This window comes from Amblyomma mixtum, chromosome 5, assembly GCF_055824585.1.
Source record: "Amblyomma mixtum isolate Tamu chromosome 5, ASM5582458v1, whole genome shotgun sequence".
NCBI lineage: Eukaryota > Metazoa > Arthropoda > Arachnida > Ixodida > Ixodidae > Amblyomma > Amblyomma mixtum.
The window spans coordinates 153,063,840-153,082,347 of record NC_143016.1 but is presented as its reverse complement, the minus strand read 5'-3'; the positions used below and the strand labels follow the sequence as shown (position 1 = coordinate 153,082,347).

At 49.1% G+C, this 18,508-nt stretch overlaps 1 protein-coding gene across 1 annotated transcript in view; it reads left to right on the top strand.

Moving 5' to 3' along the window:
- LOC149344179 (uncharacterized) overlaps positions 1-18,508 on the top strand; it is a 65,292-nt gene that overhangs the window by 10,770 nt on the left and 36,014 nt on the right. Inside the window, exons 3-9 of the mRNA XM_089546200.1 lie at positions 653-945; positions 3,475-3,611; positions 6,065-10,308; positions 11,159-11,221; positions 13,751-14,153; positions 15,857-15,969; positions 18,248-18,352. Coding sequence (XP_089402326.1) covers positions 653-945; positions 3,475-3,611; positions 6,065-10,308; positions 11,159-11,221; positions 13,751-14,153; positions 15,857-15,969; positions 18,248-18,352 — 5,358 coding nt within the window. The remainder of the gene's footprint in view (positions 1-652; positions 946-3,474; positions 3,612-6,064; positions 10,309-11,158; positions 11,222-13,750; positions 14,154-15,856; positions 15,970-18,247; positions 18,353-18,508) is intronic.

Below are 18,508 nucleotides of genomic sequence, written 5' to 3'. Positions count from 1 at the left end.
CAGTGTTTCTTCATTTCAAAAATGGGCAAAAGTTTCTTCAGTCGACCTTTATTATTGCCAGATTTCATTTTAGTTGCAACGTATTGTTGAGTACGCAATGACATTTCCAGGCACAAGCACAAGTGATGGTTGCATGGCATGTCAAACGTTTGACGTAACATGAATGCACCACCATTGTACCAGTATTTCAGAGCAGCTGTAAGGAGCAGACGCATTCTCACGACTGCGCAATTTGCTCAGGATCACACAAGATAGCGGGCATCACGCTATGCATACAGGGGCCGTGTTTCTTGACAGTAATTTTCCTTATCGAAGGCAGTATACTTTTCAGATAGCTGCGCACACATGCTGTGGAGACTAATAAAAACAGATTGCAAGTAGTGTTTGGCACATAATACTTTCTAGAAAGCATTTATACAGTGTGTCCCACGTGCTATCAATCCATATGTTCAGAAAAAGAAAACAGTAAATTGGTACACTGTTCCTTTAAAGGCTGTTCCTTTAAGGGCTGTTCCTTTAAGTCTTTGTTGGGAGCTAAAATGTCGGCATGCCACTATTGAAGCCGGAATCACCACTGTCGGAGCATGCGGCTGGAATAGAATCGGAGGGAAAGCTGTTCCCTGGTGTTCTCTCCTTCTCTCCCTCTCTGCAGTTCTGCCACCAGGGCTCCAATGTGGACGGCTGGGAGCTGGAGCGGTTTGGCTACCGCAAGGCCAAGCTGTCCGTCAAGCTGGCAGTGCTCAAGCGGCTGATGGAGCTGCAGTTTGACGCCAACGGCAAGTTCAAAGCGGAGCTCAACAAGCAGGAGGCGGACGTGCTGCGGCTGCAGCCCCTGGGGCGGGACGTGCGCGGCCACCTCTACTGGCTGCACCGCGATGCCCAGCTCAACCTGCGACTCTACCGCGAGCACCCCGACGACGAGCGCTCCTGGATACTCGTCTCCCGGTGGGTGCACACGCGGCAGACTTGCCACCGGCCGTTTTTTTTCTTTTTTTGTCGCGTTAGCAACACTGTGGCAGGTTTCCGCCTCGTCGCGTGGCCGGTAGGCATGAATGGCCTTGAACAGCCGTTGCCTAGCAACCATTTCAGCAGAGCTCCGCCAGGTGGCGTCGCTGCCGTGCGCGTAGTCGCTCGCTTCCGTCAGATGCATGCTCTCCGCCGAGGTAGAGGGTGAGGAGGTAGCGCGCTTGGCCTCGGTGGAATCTTGTCGTTATGGAGAGCGCTCAAGAGAAGCAACGGCGACAGGACCAAGCTAGAAAGAGACAACGCGCTCGAGAGACAGCAGAAGAACGCGCTGCATGACTCGGAAAGCGTCGCAGCTAACGCAACTGACCAGGCTTAGCGGGAGGTAAACCATGTTTTTTGTTGTTGTTGTTTTTTTTTTTTTCATAAATGCTTCCTAAAACTAAAGGGGGTAGGGTCAGATTTTAACCCCAGTAAAAGCGTGTTCATGATCAGCAAGCTAGGGTTTACGCGGATGGGATAGGCCAAATTTTTGTGACTAAGTACAATCTTCTAGGCATCAGAGTTGGTGTAATAATAGCAGTTCCGAAATTGATTCCATTCCAGTCTTGTACTATTACCCACCCTCTGTCATTGATTGAAGCGACGTCATGCCCTGCATTAGCTGATTCGTCACTGGCTCAGGCCCAGTGATAGTGGAGGCATGTCGCTGCTCCTGGTAGTGACAGAGGATGAGGAATGCAAAAATGGCATCTAATTGTGGTATCATGCCAGCCTACCTGTGCTCACCACCCCATATTGCAAGCTCAGTCATTAGGCATGTTGCCAACTCCTGTATGTGTCTTTCGGTGAAGGTAAGCAAGCAACATACAGGGGCTGATGTCTTTTGAAGTGTGGGGCATCACTTTATGCACATGACATCAGACAGTGATTGGAGAACGTGAAGCACATGAAAGACAGCACATAGGTGAGATGACGAATGACGGGACAAGCGTACGTGCCGTCGTTCTTTTCTCATTTATGTCCTCTCTTTTTTGTGCTTTGTCTTCTCCAAGCTATGTGTCAAGTTGCCCTGCAGCGTATTTTACTTGGACAGTGCCAATTGGGCACAAAAGAGGGCTCCTAAAGCAGTCGAGTCAAACCAGTGGCCCATGGAGTATAATCTTGGAGCATTCAGTGGTCTGGCTGCACAGAAATATGGGGACTCAGATATGACTAACTACATTTCAAACCTGCTAATATAGGAACTGGACATTCCGAATTATTCTCTATGTCATGAGGCACCGCGGTGGCTCAGTGGTTATGGCACTCGACTGCTGACCCAAAAGGCATTGGTTCGATCCCGGCTGTGGTGGTCGAATTTTGATGGAGGCGAAATCCTATAGATCCGTGTACTGTGTGTGCACGTTAAAAACCCCCAGATGATCGAAATTTCCAGAGCCTTCACTATGACGTCCCTCATAGCCTGAGTCACTTTGAGACGTTAAACCTCCATAAACTATTCTCTATGTCATCTGCCGGAAGAGAGAATCCCTTGAAAGTCTTTTATGAAGGCATAGGGGCACTGTACCCCAATTTCAGACTTGGATCTAGCCACAGATATCATGTATTGAAGGGACCATTTCTTCATGCTTCCACCATGTGTGCTTCTGCTGAGTATGTTGTCATGCTACTCTAGTCGCAAGGTCAACTAGGGGAAGAAAAATTTTAGAAACAACGAAATTAAACTCAGTGTATATATAAAAGAAAAGTGCCTTTATGTGTGAAATGATTGGTATATGAAGTTATTTTTAATCCTAATGAATCTGGTATATTGTAAGCTTGACTGTCAAGTGGATGAAAGTTGGAGGGCATTGACGAGCTCCATGAGAAAAAATTACCTTTCAAGAGCACTACAGCTGCCTTGTTCACTGTAAGACTCCTCATGGAACTGATCAGTGACCTGTGGAGTTTCATTCACTCAAATGTTCTTCCTGACCAGAAAATGTGCCGCCATCAAACCATCAGCTGCGTCAAGATATATGGTGGCAATACCTTAGCAGGTATAGTGGAACTAGGTTTCTCTAAGTGATGCCAGGTGACCCACCTCAAAGTGTTTCAGGCTCGCACTTTTATTTTTTCAACAAGCTGGACGGGAATTTTCATGGTAGGGCTTGTAAAATTCCTCCATGGCCTTAGAAACGGTTTGCACCTTTTTTTGTTTGTAACATTTTTGTTCTTTGGCTCTAGCCCTTCCATCGCTTATTGCTGTTGCCATCCTACACTTTAGACATTGGTGGCCTTTCTCTGTGCTGTGGAACGTGTGGCTAGACCACTGATGTGAAGCAAAGTCACCCAGTAGTAAGTGGGTCTCCACATTAGTTGGTTGATTTGAAGTTTACTGCAAGAAGCCTTGTAGTGTATGGCCAGAAATTTTACGTTGCGACCTGTGCAAAAGTTGTGACAGTTGAAATTTCAGCTTAACCTCTTCTCCCCTCTGCTAACTAACAACGTTGGCGCTGGTGTGCCCAGGACACGGGATGAGCTGGCCAAGCTCATTGCCGACCTCGAGGGTGGCTGTTCGGTGGTCAAGAAGGAGGAGAGCTCCTCCATGGACAGTGAGACGGGGGAGAGCAACCTCACCGAGCCAGATGCAGGCAGAGCGGAAGGTGAGTGCATGCGGAAGGTCCGGCTGGCTTTTAACAAGGAAGGGTTGGATTTTTGGGGGGCCGGGGGGGGGGGGGGGGGGGGGGGGGGAGCGTTATGTTTTGGACGACTCTACTGGAAGGTTCTAGCTAGGTGTGCTGTCAGGTCAAGTCAAGTCAGTTTTATTTACATCATTATGATCTGGGCAGGCTCAGGCAAAAAGCGAACGATTTTCGCTTGAGGGAGCCCGAGCCCCCCTACATGGCGTACAGCAAGGGCAAAAAATTAAAAAAAAAAGTACAAAATCCACACACGCTACCTAACAGAATATAATACAGGAATTTCAAAACAATCGATATAAACTCTTGGTACGCAATAATACGCAATAAATTGGTGTTAACATAGATGCAAAAGTCATTCGTGTCACACTTTTCACACAAAGGGAATACAGCGGCTTACAAAAAATGATTTCTTAGAGTTTGTGTACTAGATGTTTCAAGAGAAAAACGTTCAAAGATGAATTTGTTTAGTAACCTTGGAACTGCATGATGCATCATCTGTCGACCGTGTTCTGTACGGCAAAAGGGAATGGTCCAACGTTCGTGTTTTCGAAACGAGTATGGCGTTGAGTTTGTGTCGAGGGATGACAATGCTGTCAAGACGTTGTCACGGTGAGAAATGGATTTTTTATATCTTGTGGCTAAGAAAAATTCGTATAGCTTATGAGCGGGTATGATTTTGAATCTCTTAAACAGTTCTTTGGTATGTGTGAGGTAGTCAACATTTGCTATATGACGTACTGCTTTCTTTTGCAGCATGTACATCTTGTGCAGGTTAGTTTGAGTAGTAGAGCCCCAAACAAGGAAACAGTAGTTAACATACGACATGAATAATGTGTTGTATATTATTGTGTTGTAATAATGTGTTGTAGGTCATTGCTGCTTGATTGTGTGACCTTTGAATGAACTTTGAATGACCTTTGAAACGTGCATGTCATCCTTCACGAAATGGACAGAGCTTTAAAAATGGAAACAAATATAGCTTGAGTCCCTCAATTGTTCTACTTCATTTCACACACTTAGCATACAGCACTGTCAAAGCTAGCTTGCGTAGTTGCACTGGCTCCATCTGCACCATTAAAGTCAGTCACAATCAGTGAAAGTCAACACCTGTCTGCCTGGACAAAGCAGGTATCTGCTGCTGTGGCACTGTGCAAGTAATCTGATTTGTGATGTCTATTAGTGTGTTATGCATAGCATGCAGCAGTGTGTAAACTGTGCCCAGGAAAGTACCCGCATAAAGATATCACTCCTATTTCTCGAGGCCTCTTTGAAGGTTTGGAGTATAACACTGAGCAGTATGAAAAAGCATGCTGGACAATGCAGATCACTGTGCTTGCACACTGCCGCAGTGAAAGGCACAGTCAGGCACTCTTTCTCATTGATGGTGAAATACCGTATGTTGCCGCGTATCAGTTGGCCCTTTTTAACAAAGGTGGCCATGTGAAATCGAGGTGGTGGGGGTTGCCCTGTCGGTGGAACTGACCTGTTTGCATAGTCTGGGGCAGTTTCCTTGAGTTGTGGATCAGTAGTAGTACATGCCCCATGCCTCCTCCCTGGACAAGTAGAAGATAGTGCGAGTGCAAACTTCCAGCTACTTCCAGTAACCTCCGTTATGTGGGTGCATGCATCTTGCCAGAATCCAAAACTATTGGACTGTTTGCTGTTCGGTTTGCCGATTTCCTTGCTAGTTGGCTGGGCTGCTTGCAAAGGTGAAAGGAACAGAGAATGAGTTTTTTTTTATTTCTTTTGCTTTTCACTTGTACTGTAATGCGTCTGTTGCTTTGAACTGGGTGCGTATGCACGCTGGTGTCACCTCACAGGAAGTACATTGCCAAAGAGCTTAGAGAAAGGTTGCAGTTGAGCGGTAAGCCCACGAAGGAAGTTAAGCAAAGATAGAATCGCCAAGAACTACATATCGAAGATGACACTGGAGCCAGGTGACAGCGATGGCTGTGTGTTGGGGGGCTGACTTGTATTTGGTTTTAAATTATGTGTGGCAATACACTGTACTTTTTCTGTGTGGATGGAGTCAGCAAAAATAAGTACGGTAGCTTTGGTAATCTTGCACAGCATAGCCAATCATTTTAATCCACTGTAGGCCCATTAAACTTTTTTTTTCATTGATTTTTTTTTTTGCTGATCAGTAACATGTCTTCACTATGTACAAGAAATTAGTTGGCTAATGTCAGGAGGTCGGTGCACCATGTGTTCGCTTACTGGAGAGCGACACTTCAGTGTGTAAAGAGCTGTAATTTTGACAGCCTGAAAACATGGAAGACAAGACATTGTCACAAGTGAAAGCCGTGTGGTATTGTGTGGCCCAGCATGCAGGTCAGGCGCAGGCTCCACGTCTTCTTTGCAGTGCACTCAATGATCCCCCTGATTTCATTTTAATCATTATGATCTTCATGCAGAAAAACCGGGGTCAGCGCTGCTGGATGGTGAAAAGCCTGCAATAACGGACACGGGGCAACTACAGTCCTCGCAAAAAATAGAGACACACCACGAAGAAACGCTCTCCATCACCCTCTCCACCTCTGGAACTGCAGAGCATGCTGTCCGTAGGACCACTGTGATCAAACAAGAGCCACCGGAAGAGGAATTGGCATTAGAAGTGAGCACCAAAGTGGATAAAAACGCCACAGCCACGGAGAACGAGGTTCACCAAAACCTGTCTCAGAATGCTGAGATTGTTCGAGACAAGGACGCAAAGTGCACGAATAAAGAAGGCTCCCAGGGATCAGTGGAACTCACTCAACCCACCGAGAACAACATAGAAGTTGACAGAGCAGACACCAGCTGCAAGGTCGAGAAAGGCTCTGTTGCAGAGCAAAGCAATGCAGAGGATTTGTCCATGCGGGTCATGGGTGACGGCAGCGACTCGAGGGCACACGCTTCCAGACCATCACCTCCGCGAAACCAGGCGCATGCTCCACCCAGCCGAGCAGCAGCACCGTTTTCCGACAGGCCAGCTGCCACTCACGGGTTTGGAACAACCAACGGGAATGGCACGGGGCCACTGGAGGCCCTCCCGTGTGATCTCTCGGTTGTGCATCGGGATGACGCTGATGCGCCCATTGATGAGCCGCACGCATCCGCGGAGGTCTCACCGCCTGCAGAAGTCCGGCGGGTCGTTGACGTTGGGGCCGAGGACCTGCGAACCGGAGAGAAGCCCGAGGAAGTCCGCGTGGCTGAAGAGAACGGTCGGCCCGAGTCACCGGGCAGCATTCCACACGCTCACGAGGGCACTGTGACGCATCCTCCAGTGGTGTCTTCGACGACAACCGGCGGCAGTCAGTGCGTTGGTGTCACGGAGCAGCAGTCACTAGCTCTGGACCTTACCCGGGCCACTCCAGAGGCATCGTTGGCCAACACGACCGCACCGACCGTGTTGCCTACCAGCAGGCTGCCCTCCCAAGTCACCACACCTAGGAAACCTATAACTGCCTGTGATGCTCCTGCCCTTAAACCATCTAAACTACCTTCACCCCCTGCGAAAGACAAGAGCTCAGCTTTGGCACCCGCCTCCACTGATTCTTCCCTTGGCACTGGTGGAGCGAGCACTTCGTCTTCTGCTCTTCCATCTGATGATATCGCGTCTGCAACCAGTGCAGAGAGAACAGCTCTGCCTGATGCCAGGGCAGAGAGTTCAGTGGCCAGCACGGCAAGGACAGGGAGTGAAGTGACCGTGAGCAGTGACCAGGTGCCTTCTTCCGACGGCCAGCCTAAATCAGGCCTGGTGAGAAAGACAGCTGCAGAAAGCAAAGAAGCAGCAGGCAAACAGGCCTCTGCAACTCCAGAACAGTCCGGCGATGCGAAAGTCGCTGTTGGGAGCTCGGAACAATCTGAATGTGCACGTCCGCCTTCAGAGGCAGGTCAGTCCGACAGAGACCAAGCAGTAAATAGCGGCGCTGATAAAGGAACTGAGCGAAAAACGCGACTCGAAACGACTGCTTTGTCTGATGCAACAAAAGGTGCTGACCTTTCAGCTGCGTCTGCGTGTGGTAATGAGGGATCAACCAGTGCTGACGAGAAGAGAAGCGCTGGAGTTTCAGTGTCATCCGTAGATGCAGAGTCTGTTGCTGACAAGCTCTTATGTAGCAAGAAGGGAGACATTACGAGCGCTAAAAGTGACGTGAACCGAGCGGGGGCTGAGAATGACAACGCCATGGCTGAAGCTACATGTGCTAAGAGCAGCTCACATCATGGAAGTGCAGCTGACGAGGTAAAAGCAAAAAAGGACTCTGGTGCCCATTCTTCGGGCACAGCTCTTTCAAAAGGGCCTGCGCTAAGTGCCGACCCAAATGCTCATTCAAATGCTCACGGAAATTCTGAGACGTCTGCAATGGCTGCTGCGAAACCACAGCACCAGTTTCCCGGTGCAGGGGAGGGGAAATCTTCAGCTGTGGTAGCAAGCTCGGCCAGGTGCAAACAACGAGAGCGTCTTGAGAAAGCAATTAAGCACCTTTCAAAACCGTGCCTCGAAAAGTCAGGTCTCGGCAAAGCTCCGCCATTGCCTCAAGCTCTGCAAAGCGTTGACAGTGCCTGTGAATCCACTGTGGAGGCACTAAAACCGCAAGACAGCAGCCAGCCTAAAAGTGTAGATGCCATTGCTGAAAAATGTGAGGCGAAAAAAGTTGCTGAGGAGCAGCGGAGTACTCAACCAGACATCGAAGTAAGCGAAACAACCACAAGTAACAAGCACAGAAAATCACTGCACGAGAGGGATGAAACAGCTACTGTGGATAAACAGTCACACTCGAAAAAAGCAACCAGTGAAGGAAACAGTGACTGCATTCCAGGCTCAACGAAGATGGCAAGGCCAGAGGAGGGTGAAGTAAGTGGCAAGGAATCTGATGGCAATAAATCTGGTCCCACTGGTGAAAGTGTGAGTCACGAAGCTCAGAAGTCTTCAAGGGCAAAGCTTGCGCCATCTGGTGAGAAGGATGAAAAACAAGAAGACAGCAGTGCCATCGCAGAAATGCAGGACATTCCTCACCCAACGTCGAGTCAAAAGCAGCAGGATACCATCCTAGAAGTAGATGCAGACGTCGCTGAAGCAGCAGGCACAGCGAGTGCAAAGAGCGGAAAAGCAAGCATTAGTACTGAAACTGAGGGCGTTGAAAAGGAAGTGACCAAGCAGGCAAAAGACGATTCAAGTGGTGCTCCATGTGGGCGCTCGTCCGATGAAGCCCGTCCCATGGGTGAAACGCAGGCAGGTCAATGTGAGGCTGAGGATAAAAGCATGAATATTGAGGATGGTCTACATGAGTCACAGCCCAGTGAAACAGAAGGAGCAAGTACTGCAGGAACGGAGAGCGCTGTTGAAGCACCACTGACGAAAGCATCTGCTTGTGACGAGGAGGCTGGTGAAGTGTCGGCACCAAAAAAGAAAGAAGACTGCACTATGGGCAAGAGGAAGAAAGGCAAGACAGATTCACCACCAGATACCGAAATGAAGAAAAGCAGAAGACAGAGGAAAGGCAGGCAGGGGTCGGACGCTGCTCAAGGTGCTGAGGAAACGGTGCACGAACAGAAAAGCGACGTTGTTTTGCCTTCGGGTGGCACAGAAAAGGTGGATACGTGCGAGGTGTCTGCTGCAGGGGTGCCATCGGGGAAGAGTGAGCGTTCCGCTGCGTCTGTTAACGATGTAGACGCGAAAGGAAGTCAAAATCAAACTGTAGCAGCTGCGGGCCTCGACAGAAAAAACGAAACTGATGCCAGCGCAGAAGCCACGCTTGAAACTGAGAGCAGCGCAAAAGTGCAGGGCAAGTGCGAAGCTGGCTCGGAAGCCGAGATCAGTCACAAGGATGCAGGTAGCACAGACGAACAGACCAAGGCTGATTCAAGGGATGACCTCAAGAGCAAGTCGAGGGCTCGAACCAACTCGCGAAGCTCGGCGAGGCTACGTGGAGAGAAAGGGAAGAGAGCGAGCAGAGAAAGCACTGCTGGAGTGGAGGACAGCCACGAGGCATCGCAGGAGAAGGCCAGCGGCACGGGTGAAGTCACTTCACTTCCTGCGGTCAACCATGAGGCCGAACCAACACTGGCACCAGGCTGTGATGACGGGGCTGAAAGAGTGAATGACGAAGGCCACGCGGAGGTGGTCAGTGCCGTAGGGGAGCCTGAGAAGGCCGCTTCGGATGCAGCGGTGGGAGGTCGGAAGCGCGGCGGTGCGAGGGGTCGCGGAGGACGTGGCAGGGGTCGAAGCCGGGGTCGCGGAGGCCGTTGGAGCCACATCAAGAAGCGCTCGCAAGCTGTGTCAGGAGCACCCTCTCCCAAGAGACCCCGTGAGGAGGAAGCAGGTGTCGTTACCGGTGACAATGTGCCAGCAGCGCCCACAGACAGCGAGCCCGCCCCCACCCCTGAGGCCACCAGAGGCAGGGGCAGGTCGCGAGGCCGGGGCAGAGGTCGTGGTGGCAGGGGCAGGGGTCGTGGCCTGGCCAGGGAACTGGGCGCTGCTGCGGCCTGCCTCCTGGTGCCCTCCGAGGGGGTGCTGGCGGACGAGGACAGCCAGGGCCGTCGGCGGAGCTCGCGCATCCAGCACGAGCAGCAGAAGCGGCTCTCGGAGCTGGCCCACCAGATGGCGCTGGAGCAGCAGTTGGAGGAGACCATCTTGCAGGAGGAGGCAGCCAAGGGAAAGACCAAGAGCCCCAAGGTATGCCCCCATTCGTCCGCAGTTTTTTTTCCAGGTTCATCCGCAATTTTTTGTAAGAAAATGATTCTGGCGGCGAAGACCATACTCTGTTTTTGAAAAAAAAATAAAGAGCCGTTTGGCTATTTATTTTTTGCTGGAAATTTGTTTTCGTGTTGAACAGATATTAGATTCGTATTCGAAAATTTCAAATATTCACGCACCCCTTAGCTTAAATCTTGTGAGAACCTGTCAAGATGTACCTCAGTGACCGAGAAAATTGCCTCACTGACAATTCTTACTTTTAATAAACCTCACAGAGGCGCTCAGGTGCACATGCGCAACTCGCACAGTTTTTCCTGCTATCCTTCATGAGAACATTGCATGTGAAGCTCAGCTCAGCTGCTTCATTGTATATGTCGTTCTTTAGCAGAGTCATTAAAGTCTTAACTGTGAGACCCTGTTGGTGGTGTTTAAACTTCATACACAATAGTCTAAATGACTGGTAGTTATTTTTAATTGATAATTGTTTGCTAAAGGGCGACTCTTCTCTAGCACAAAAGATGACAGAGCTGTCGAATTCACTGTCAGTGCAAAACTGTTTTAGAGGTTGAGAGTTATTTTTGAGGTGCCTTGAAGTCAGCCTTTCTATTTTATCCCCAGCCAGTATTCCTACTAGTGAATCACCTGTCTAGCATGTGTGCAGTGCTGGAAGCAGTCTATCGTGCCATTCCATTGGCCCCTCTGGGGACATTAGCATTGGTCTCATTTGCATACTCTGCTCCTGTTTTCAACAAAACCTGCATGCCATGGTACCCCATTGACTGGTAGACGGTGCACTGAGGACTCATTCGTGATGGTATTCTTTTTCCAGAAACGAAGTCATCAAGCTGACAAGGATTATGTTCCTCCGGTGAAGAACAAGCGAAGGTCAAAGGTGAGAGTGACCGCGGATGTACGTGCACGCAGGTCAAGTTAATAGCTACGAGGTACTGGGATGTTGAAGTGAATTTAGGGCAAAAATGGGACACAAGACGGAACAGCAGACAACACAAGTGCTGCTAGCAACTTAAGCTTTATTGCAGACAAGGCAATAAATAAATCAGAAAAGATGCAAGCACACCACAGACCTGTGCCCCGCCGTGGTGGCTCAGTGGTTACGGCGCTCGGCTGCTGACCCGAAAGACGCGGGTTCGATCCCGGCCGCAGTGGTCGAATTTCGATGGAGGCGAAATTCTAGAGGCCTTTGTACTGTGCAATGTCAGTGCACGTTAAAGAACCCCAGGTGGTCGAAATTTCCGGAGCCCTTCACTACGGCGTCTGTCATAACCTGAGTTGCTTTGGGACGTTAAACCCCAATAAACCAAACCAAACAAACCTGTGTCTCGTATTTGCGCTGAATTCACTTCACTGGAAAACCAACTAGCCCAACTTCTTGCACTAACGTACTGTGATGTCATTTTCTTGTTGTCTCCTTACCGATATGCATGAACAACGAAAGAAGAAACACTTTCAGCATTGTTGATCCCTTGTTATGCAGTCGTGGAATTCAACTGAATGCTTGTAAGGGTTGGCAAAGGGTAAGACGTGGCATTCAACAGCAAAGCAGTGCAATGCTGTACCGTATTTACTCGCATAATGATCGCACCCCCGAATTTCCCCGAATTTTGTCGGCAAAATTTATTTTTTTTTATTCCCGCGTAATGATCGCACCCCGAACTTGTCGCTGCAATTTGTCGACGATGTCGAGTCTAGCCGACGATGATCGTACTTGCTATCTGTCTGACAGATGGCACGTGCAGATGACCATCTTGCTCTATCAGCATTGCAGCGGCAGCCGCCTGTTGGCTGACCTGCAGTCACACGGGCAGTCTAAATGCGATTATGCTTAATCACGGATACCAAACTTATCTGCGGTAAACTCGAATCACAGTTCGCCATTGTCGCAAGGCTCACCATCGTCTGGGTTGCGGTGCGACGAAGTGACGCGGTTATCCAGCTAAACTTTATTGTTCTCGTAAATAATAAGCCCTGCGATACGGGAACGTCAAAAATGAATCCTCCTTGAGGATCGCTGGCCTGTACCGAGCTGCTGGTAGGAGTAATAACTGCGATACAAGCTAGTTTTACGTTCGCAGCCGCGTAGCAGCTGCCGCCGTTGCAGCGAGAGTGACCCGATCTGCTTGGCCAGCTCCGCTGCTAAGGTGTCGCTGAAATCGATCTTAAATATTTCTTTTAATACGAAACAATTAGGTTATCAGTAAGGCAACGCCATAAGTAGAGCATTCATTATAGCGTTGGTCAGTTCAAAAGCGCCGTCCACTGTTGCTTCGATACGAAACAAGTTAGGCCTAGCTATGACTAGGGAGTACAGAGTGCTGTCGTCCGCTGCGCTCACGGGCGGCATCACTGCGGTAAGCTCGCGGAATCTGGTGCTGCGAGCATTGCAAATTTGTCGCCTACTTTAACGATGCGGCAGGGACCGGACATTTTTTCGGCGTAACAGCGGTAAAATGCGTAGCTTAAGTGCCGCGAGACGTTGCTGTTGTACGCTGTTGCTGCGCCATTGGACGAGATCGAAGGCTGCATAAAAGCGCCGTCGCGCAGCACTATACACACTGCCCATTTTGATGCGTTGCTCTTGGAGCGTGATTTAGTGCGAAGAAATTATGTTTTTGAAGCGGGCCAGCTCGTGCGCTTTTCGCACTCTTCCTCGGTTAACAACGTAAGCCGAGATCGCCAAGCTCGGTTCGCGATAACCTCGTTTAGTGGCATAACCGCGGGTAGCGCATCCGAGTGACAAGGGTAGTCTGACCTGGAACTTGTTTGCGTTTTCGGGGCTCAAAAATGTTAGTTAAAAATTTACCCCGTGTAATGATTGCACCCCTAAAAATTTGCGTCAATTTTCTGGAAAAGAAAAGTGCGATCATTATGCGAGTAAATACGGTATATGCCACATGTGTTTCGAATCAGAAGGGCTCCGAAGCGCCTTGATCCAGTGATGCGGCTCTTGGAGGCTTTCTTTCCTCGGTGTTAATGCCACAAATAATGGCGAGGGATCGAAGAAACACAGGAGAGGGGGTGCCGCCAAAGAAGACAATTCTATAATTCTTGTGTGAATGGTGCATGGCTTTCCATTTGGTTCGCTGAGCTCCTCAGAGAGGTGCTTGAAGATAAAGTGCCCAACCTTGGAAGGTTGTGTTGTGAAAACCAGTTGTTTCTGGTGCCCTTGTTAAATGAGCACCTTGACTGTAGGCAAGCTTTGAATCACAGTTGTCAGACTTAATCGTGGTTGTTGTGCTCTGCATTTGTAACGAACTCTTAATTCACGCAGTTGGGTCATGCGGTTGTGTCACTTGACTGTGTCACTCGATTGTGGTTGCGCGAGCAACCTCCGCAACTTGCGAGTGTCAATGCATCTTAACCCTGCCTGCTCGGGTGTTGTGTTGGGGGGCAATGCGTGCAGAAGGGCGAGGCCCACCAGGGTGACAAGGGCTCGACCAAGCGAGGCAGCAAGGCTGGCCGTGGTGGAGGGGGGGAAGAGGAGGAGGAGGAAGAGGGGGGCAAGAGCCGCAAGTCCCTGAAGAAGAAGAAGAAAAAGAAGCGGCGCCGCGGGGGGAAGCACGGCGGGGGCGGCTCGGGGGTGAACGGCACGTACCGGCGGCGGTCGCACCACAACCCCTGGGAGGCCTCGTCGGACTCGGACTCGTCCTCGCAGCCAGAGGAGGAGGAGGAGCCCTACGAGGAGGAGGCCTACGACGAGGACGAGGAACTGCACTTCGATGACAACGAGGACGAGTTTGCCTGCGAGGAGGTGGACCCCAATGCCGAGGTGGTCGTGGTCAAGAGGGCACGCACCGTCAAGAAGGGCAAGTCTCCACCCTCCTCTGCATGCAGTGTAGTCTTTGCTTTCTTTTCGCTACGTGCATTGTGGGAGTGTCCCTTTTAAGGGGGGACGAGGGTCTTAAAACTGACCTTTTTATTTGTGGCTCAAATGTCATGAAATTTTGCACACAGATGCGTTTTTCTCTTCAGATTTTAAAAATGTAGTCATAATAGAGCTGGTGGTCTTAGATCAAAAGTTATCTTAAATTCTAGAGTGTTATTAGGTAATTTCTTACGGAGCTTTAATGAACTTTCTCATTGCATTTTGTTGCTTTTAATTACATGAATTGATAGGCAGAGAGTTCCCATACCCAATGACATTCTTACTTTTTCTGTTTAGGCCTTGTACAAATAGCAATGTACAATTAGCTTAATGAGTTGCAGTGTAAAATACTGCGACCTTTTACTCTCGACATAGTATGTCAGGATGACATGCCTTTAGAGAAAAACGAAGAATGTCATCGAGTAAGGGAACTTTCTGGCTATCAATTCAAGTAAATAAAAGCAACAAAATGCAATGAGAAAGTTCATTAAAGCTGCGTAAGAAATTACCTAAAATTATATTCTAGACTTTGCAAGATTTAAGACCACCAGCTCAATTATGATTACATATTTGGAATCAGAAGAGAAAAACGCATCTGTGTGCAAAATTTCATGAGATTCTAGCCATAAATAAAAAAGTTAGTTTTAAGACCCTCGTCCCCCCTTAAAGCTCATGGGGAGCCGGTTGTTGGCTTTCATGGGGGGCACATGATTGCTTTCCAATGTGCTGAGCAGTGAGTAACGACACGGTGATGTTGGCATCAGTTGTCAATGATTGCTAATAGCATCCAAAGCTGTGCAATGTTTGCCAGATTATCTTCATAGTTTGCTTTTTACTGTTACACTGTCAGCTCGGTAAGGGGCTTTCTTCTGGCTAAACAGCGCTGGCATTGCTTTTGGAGTGCATAGAAAACTCTCGCATTCATATCTGCCTGAGCTTGAAGTTTTGCTGAGTGTTACCTAGCACGACCGGGTCACTGTGGGCTGGGGAATAGCCACCCTCAAGCGTGGGCTGTCTGTGGTCGCGAGGTCCAAGGGGCCTTGTGAGTGAGTGTGGTATGCAATAGGGGATATTCAAAATTCCGCAAGTGCGCTTTTCCACTTAACAATGTTGCCCCCAACAAGATGGCGGGCCATGCGTTTCCAGCTGAAACAAAGCAAGAAAGACTGGTTTTTTGTTTGATTCTTCCAAAATACGTTTCTTACATTCTATCCACACCTTTAGCGTCTGTCGTGAAGCCCATGTAGTTCCTTTATAGCGAAGTCGGCCATCTTGTTAGGGGCAACATTGCTATGCGGGAAAGCGCACTTGCGGAATTTTGAATATCCCCTATTGTCACTTCTTTGTTTTGGCAGGCAGTGGAGTGCTGGGAACAAGTGCAACTTACAGAGCATTCTTGCACGCCTAAAAACATTAGTTCCTGCTATAAATGCCAGCACGGACCATGAAGATCCAAAAAGTATTCCTTCCAGCCCACAGTTGTCGCCATTGTGGTACGGGCTATTAGTTGTCCGAAATGAATGCAGCGCTATTTGCCGTGCCAGAGAGCGGTGTTTCGCCACCTGTGTGTTGCTGCCTTGTGCACGGAACTATGGGGCTCCCGTGGTTGCGTGCGAGTGCTGTGTGCTGTGCAAATGCGTGCAGTGCGCACCGAGGAGGAGCGGGGCAGCAGTGGCAGCAGTGCCAGTGAGGAGAGCGAGCCGGAGCAAGACGAGAAGCCATGCGCCAAGTGTGGCAAAGGGGACCACCCGGAGTGGGTGAGTGTGAAGAAAATTACGGTCGATTTGCGTAGTCCGGCCAGATCCAAATTAGGTACACTAGCACTTCGGTTTTCACTTTGTTGCAGTGTTCAGAACCATTGTTCATAGATGGCAGTTGTTCGGATAGCGATAATGGGTTAGTGCACATATATGCGGAATTGATCATTCTCTAGTTTACATTCATATATCGTATAAACGCGTGTAAGGGCCGCACTTTTTTTTTTTCCAGATTCGAGTGGCAATTTTCGGGGTGCAGTCTATCACGCGATGTGTGAAAAAAAAATTTTGTTTTTAAGTAAAAGCACCAGTCAGGAAATCTCTGTTCATTTGTCACTCACAAAGCCTTCCGACTCTGAGCTGGTGCTGTGCTCTGGTGCATGCTCGACCTACAAGAAGTCGCGCAGCATGTCCGCTGTCAACGTGCAGTCACTGTTCCACACTTTTCATCACATAGCAGAGCAGCCCTTCTTCTAGTCCGGGGAACTTGCACGGCTTGGCTCAGGAGACACGCTTTTTGCAGCTTGTGTTCCTCAATGCATCATTTTGCACTTCTCGGCCATGTCGAATTTCCAGCCCATCCCAGGCGTGCTGTGCTCAAGAGCGAACTCCCAGCCGTGTAGCTATTAAGGTGCTTGTCTGACGTGCTAAAATTGCAATGCTTGGTGGCAACACACGAAAGTCACAATTGCAGTGAACTAACAAGTAATCACAACTTCCATGCCTTCGACAGCCACAACGGCCGCATAAAGTTGTAGCTGGTCATACTGATGCGAATATGGATAGTGGGAGCTCACAGTGGAGAAGAAAGTTGACAGCAATGATGATGAGCCACAGCCTCAGGCACCATCCATGGGCGGCACCTGGAAACTCATGTGCGCCGTCTCCGTGATCAAGTGCACCATTGCTCGCAGCCGGAGCTGACCGCGGACACCACGGCACATGCATTTAGAAGGCTATTCCCGCGTGGGCTGTGAAAAGTTCGCATGCGGCCCTTACAGGGATCTTTTTTTTTTTTTAAATGTTTCCTTTGGGAAAACAGGGTGCAACCCATACACAGGTGCACCCTTAACACGCGTTTATACGGTATCCCTGGGAGTCCTCATACCACTTCTGGCACTCTGGCAGCGATGCGCCATTGCTCTCCCTGAGCAACCTCTCGTGATTAAGTGAGCTGCAACCTGCCACAGTGGGCAGGTTGCTAGGTATATACCAGGCATCCCAGCTAATTGTAACCAGGCTTTTAAGAAAGACGGAAGGGCCCTGACCAGCTGACGGTTGTTCAGAGTCGCATGGCCTAATCTGTGGTATTTTTTTCGTTCTTCAGGGCTAAATTAGTTCATTTAATTTAATAATTAGTTTAATAATGGATTTGAAGAACAAGGTGGCAGTGCAAAAGTTGTAGATCATCTCAAAAACTACTAGCAGCATTGTTTTCATCAAGAGATGATTTACATAGCTCCGAATTTTCAGTCGGCGACTGTTATTGGCATGTTCAAACAGGGTGTCACAGGCAGCTGTCGAAGTCTGATAGCTCCCTGCAGAACATGTCCCTGGAAAACCAGAAACGGGAAAATCTGATTGGGTATAACCAGTTATCATTATATCTGGACTGGCAAGAAAAAAAAAAGCAATGCACCCATTTATTCCCCCGTGCATGTAGCCAATGCCACCGGCACTCCTGTCAATGGCGCATAGTGTCTTGGTGCTCTGTCAGGTAACTTGGCCAGCAGCTCGCATCAAAAGTAATCATGCTGTTATGTTGTTGGCACACAGCTTATTGGCGTGCTGCCAAGGTGTGCACTTAACGGACGCATGAAATGGAGGAACGCGCCAAGAAAAGGTAACGCTTTAAAAAAATAATCAATTCTCAACAACAAAAGTGGGGGGTAACGTAGAGATTGACCAGTTCCACACTTATGAGCATTCACCCATTATTGCTGTATGAACAACTTCCATCCGTGAACAGTGGATCTGAACACCGGAACCAAAGTGAAAACTTAAGTGCTAGTGCATCTAATTCACGTTTGGTCTAGCCACGTAAATCGACCATCTTTTTTTTTTTTTTCAAGTTCTGTAAAGTACTCTGGTTGACACTGTCGGGGGGGCTGTTCAAGAGGTGTCTGATGAGTAACTAAATTAATATTTGCGGGCCCATAATACTATACACTATGGAGTTGATGAGCGGAGGGTGTTCTTTGCACAATGTGTTGGCCAAAGTCAGCTAGTATGTGCCAGAGGCCATAGCTTGCGATCAGTGTTTACGCCTGAATTGCAGATCCTCCTGTGCGACGTGTGTGATGCGGGCTACCACACCTCCTGCCTGAAGCCTGCCCTGATGATCATCCCAGACGGAGACTGGTTCTGCCCGCCATGCGACCACGTGAGCTGCCTCTTCCTATACCTGTGCTCCTTTGTCAGGGTACCCTCTACCAGCATACCTGAGAAAGTACTTGTGACAACTGGTGACTGGCTGCCAGCAGCACTGGGCACTAATTGATATACAGTTGTCAACTGATTTTTGGCACTCTGTGGGACA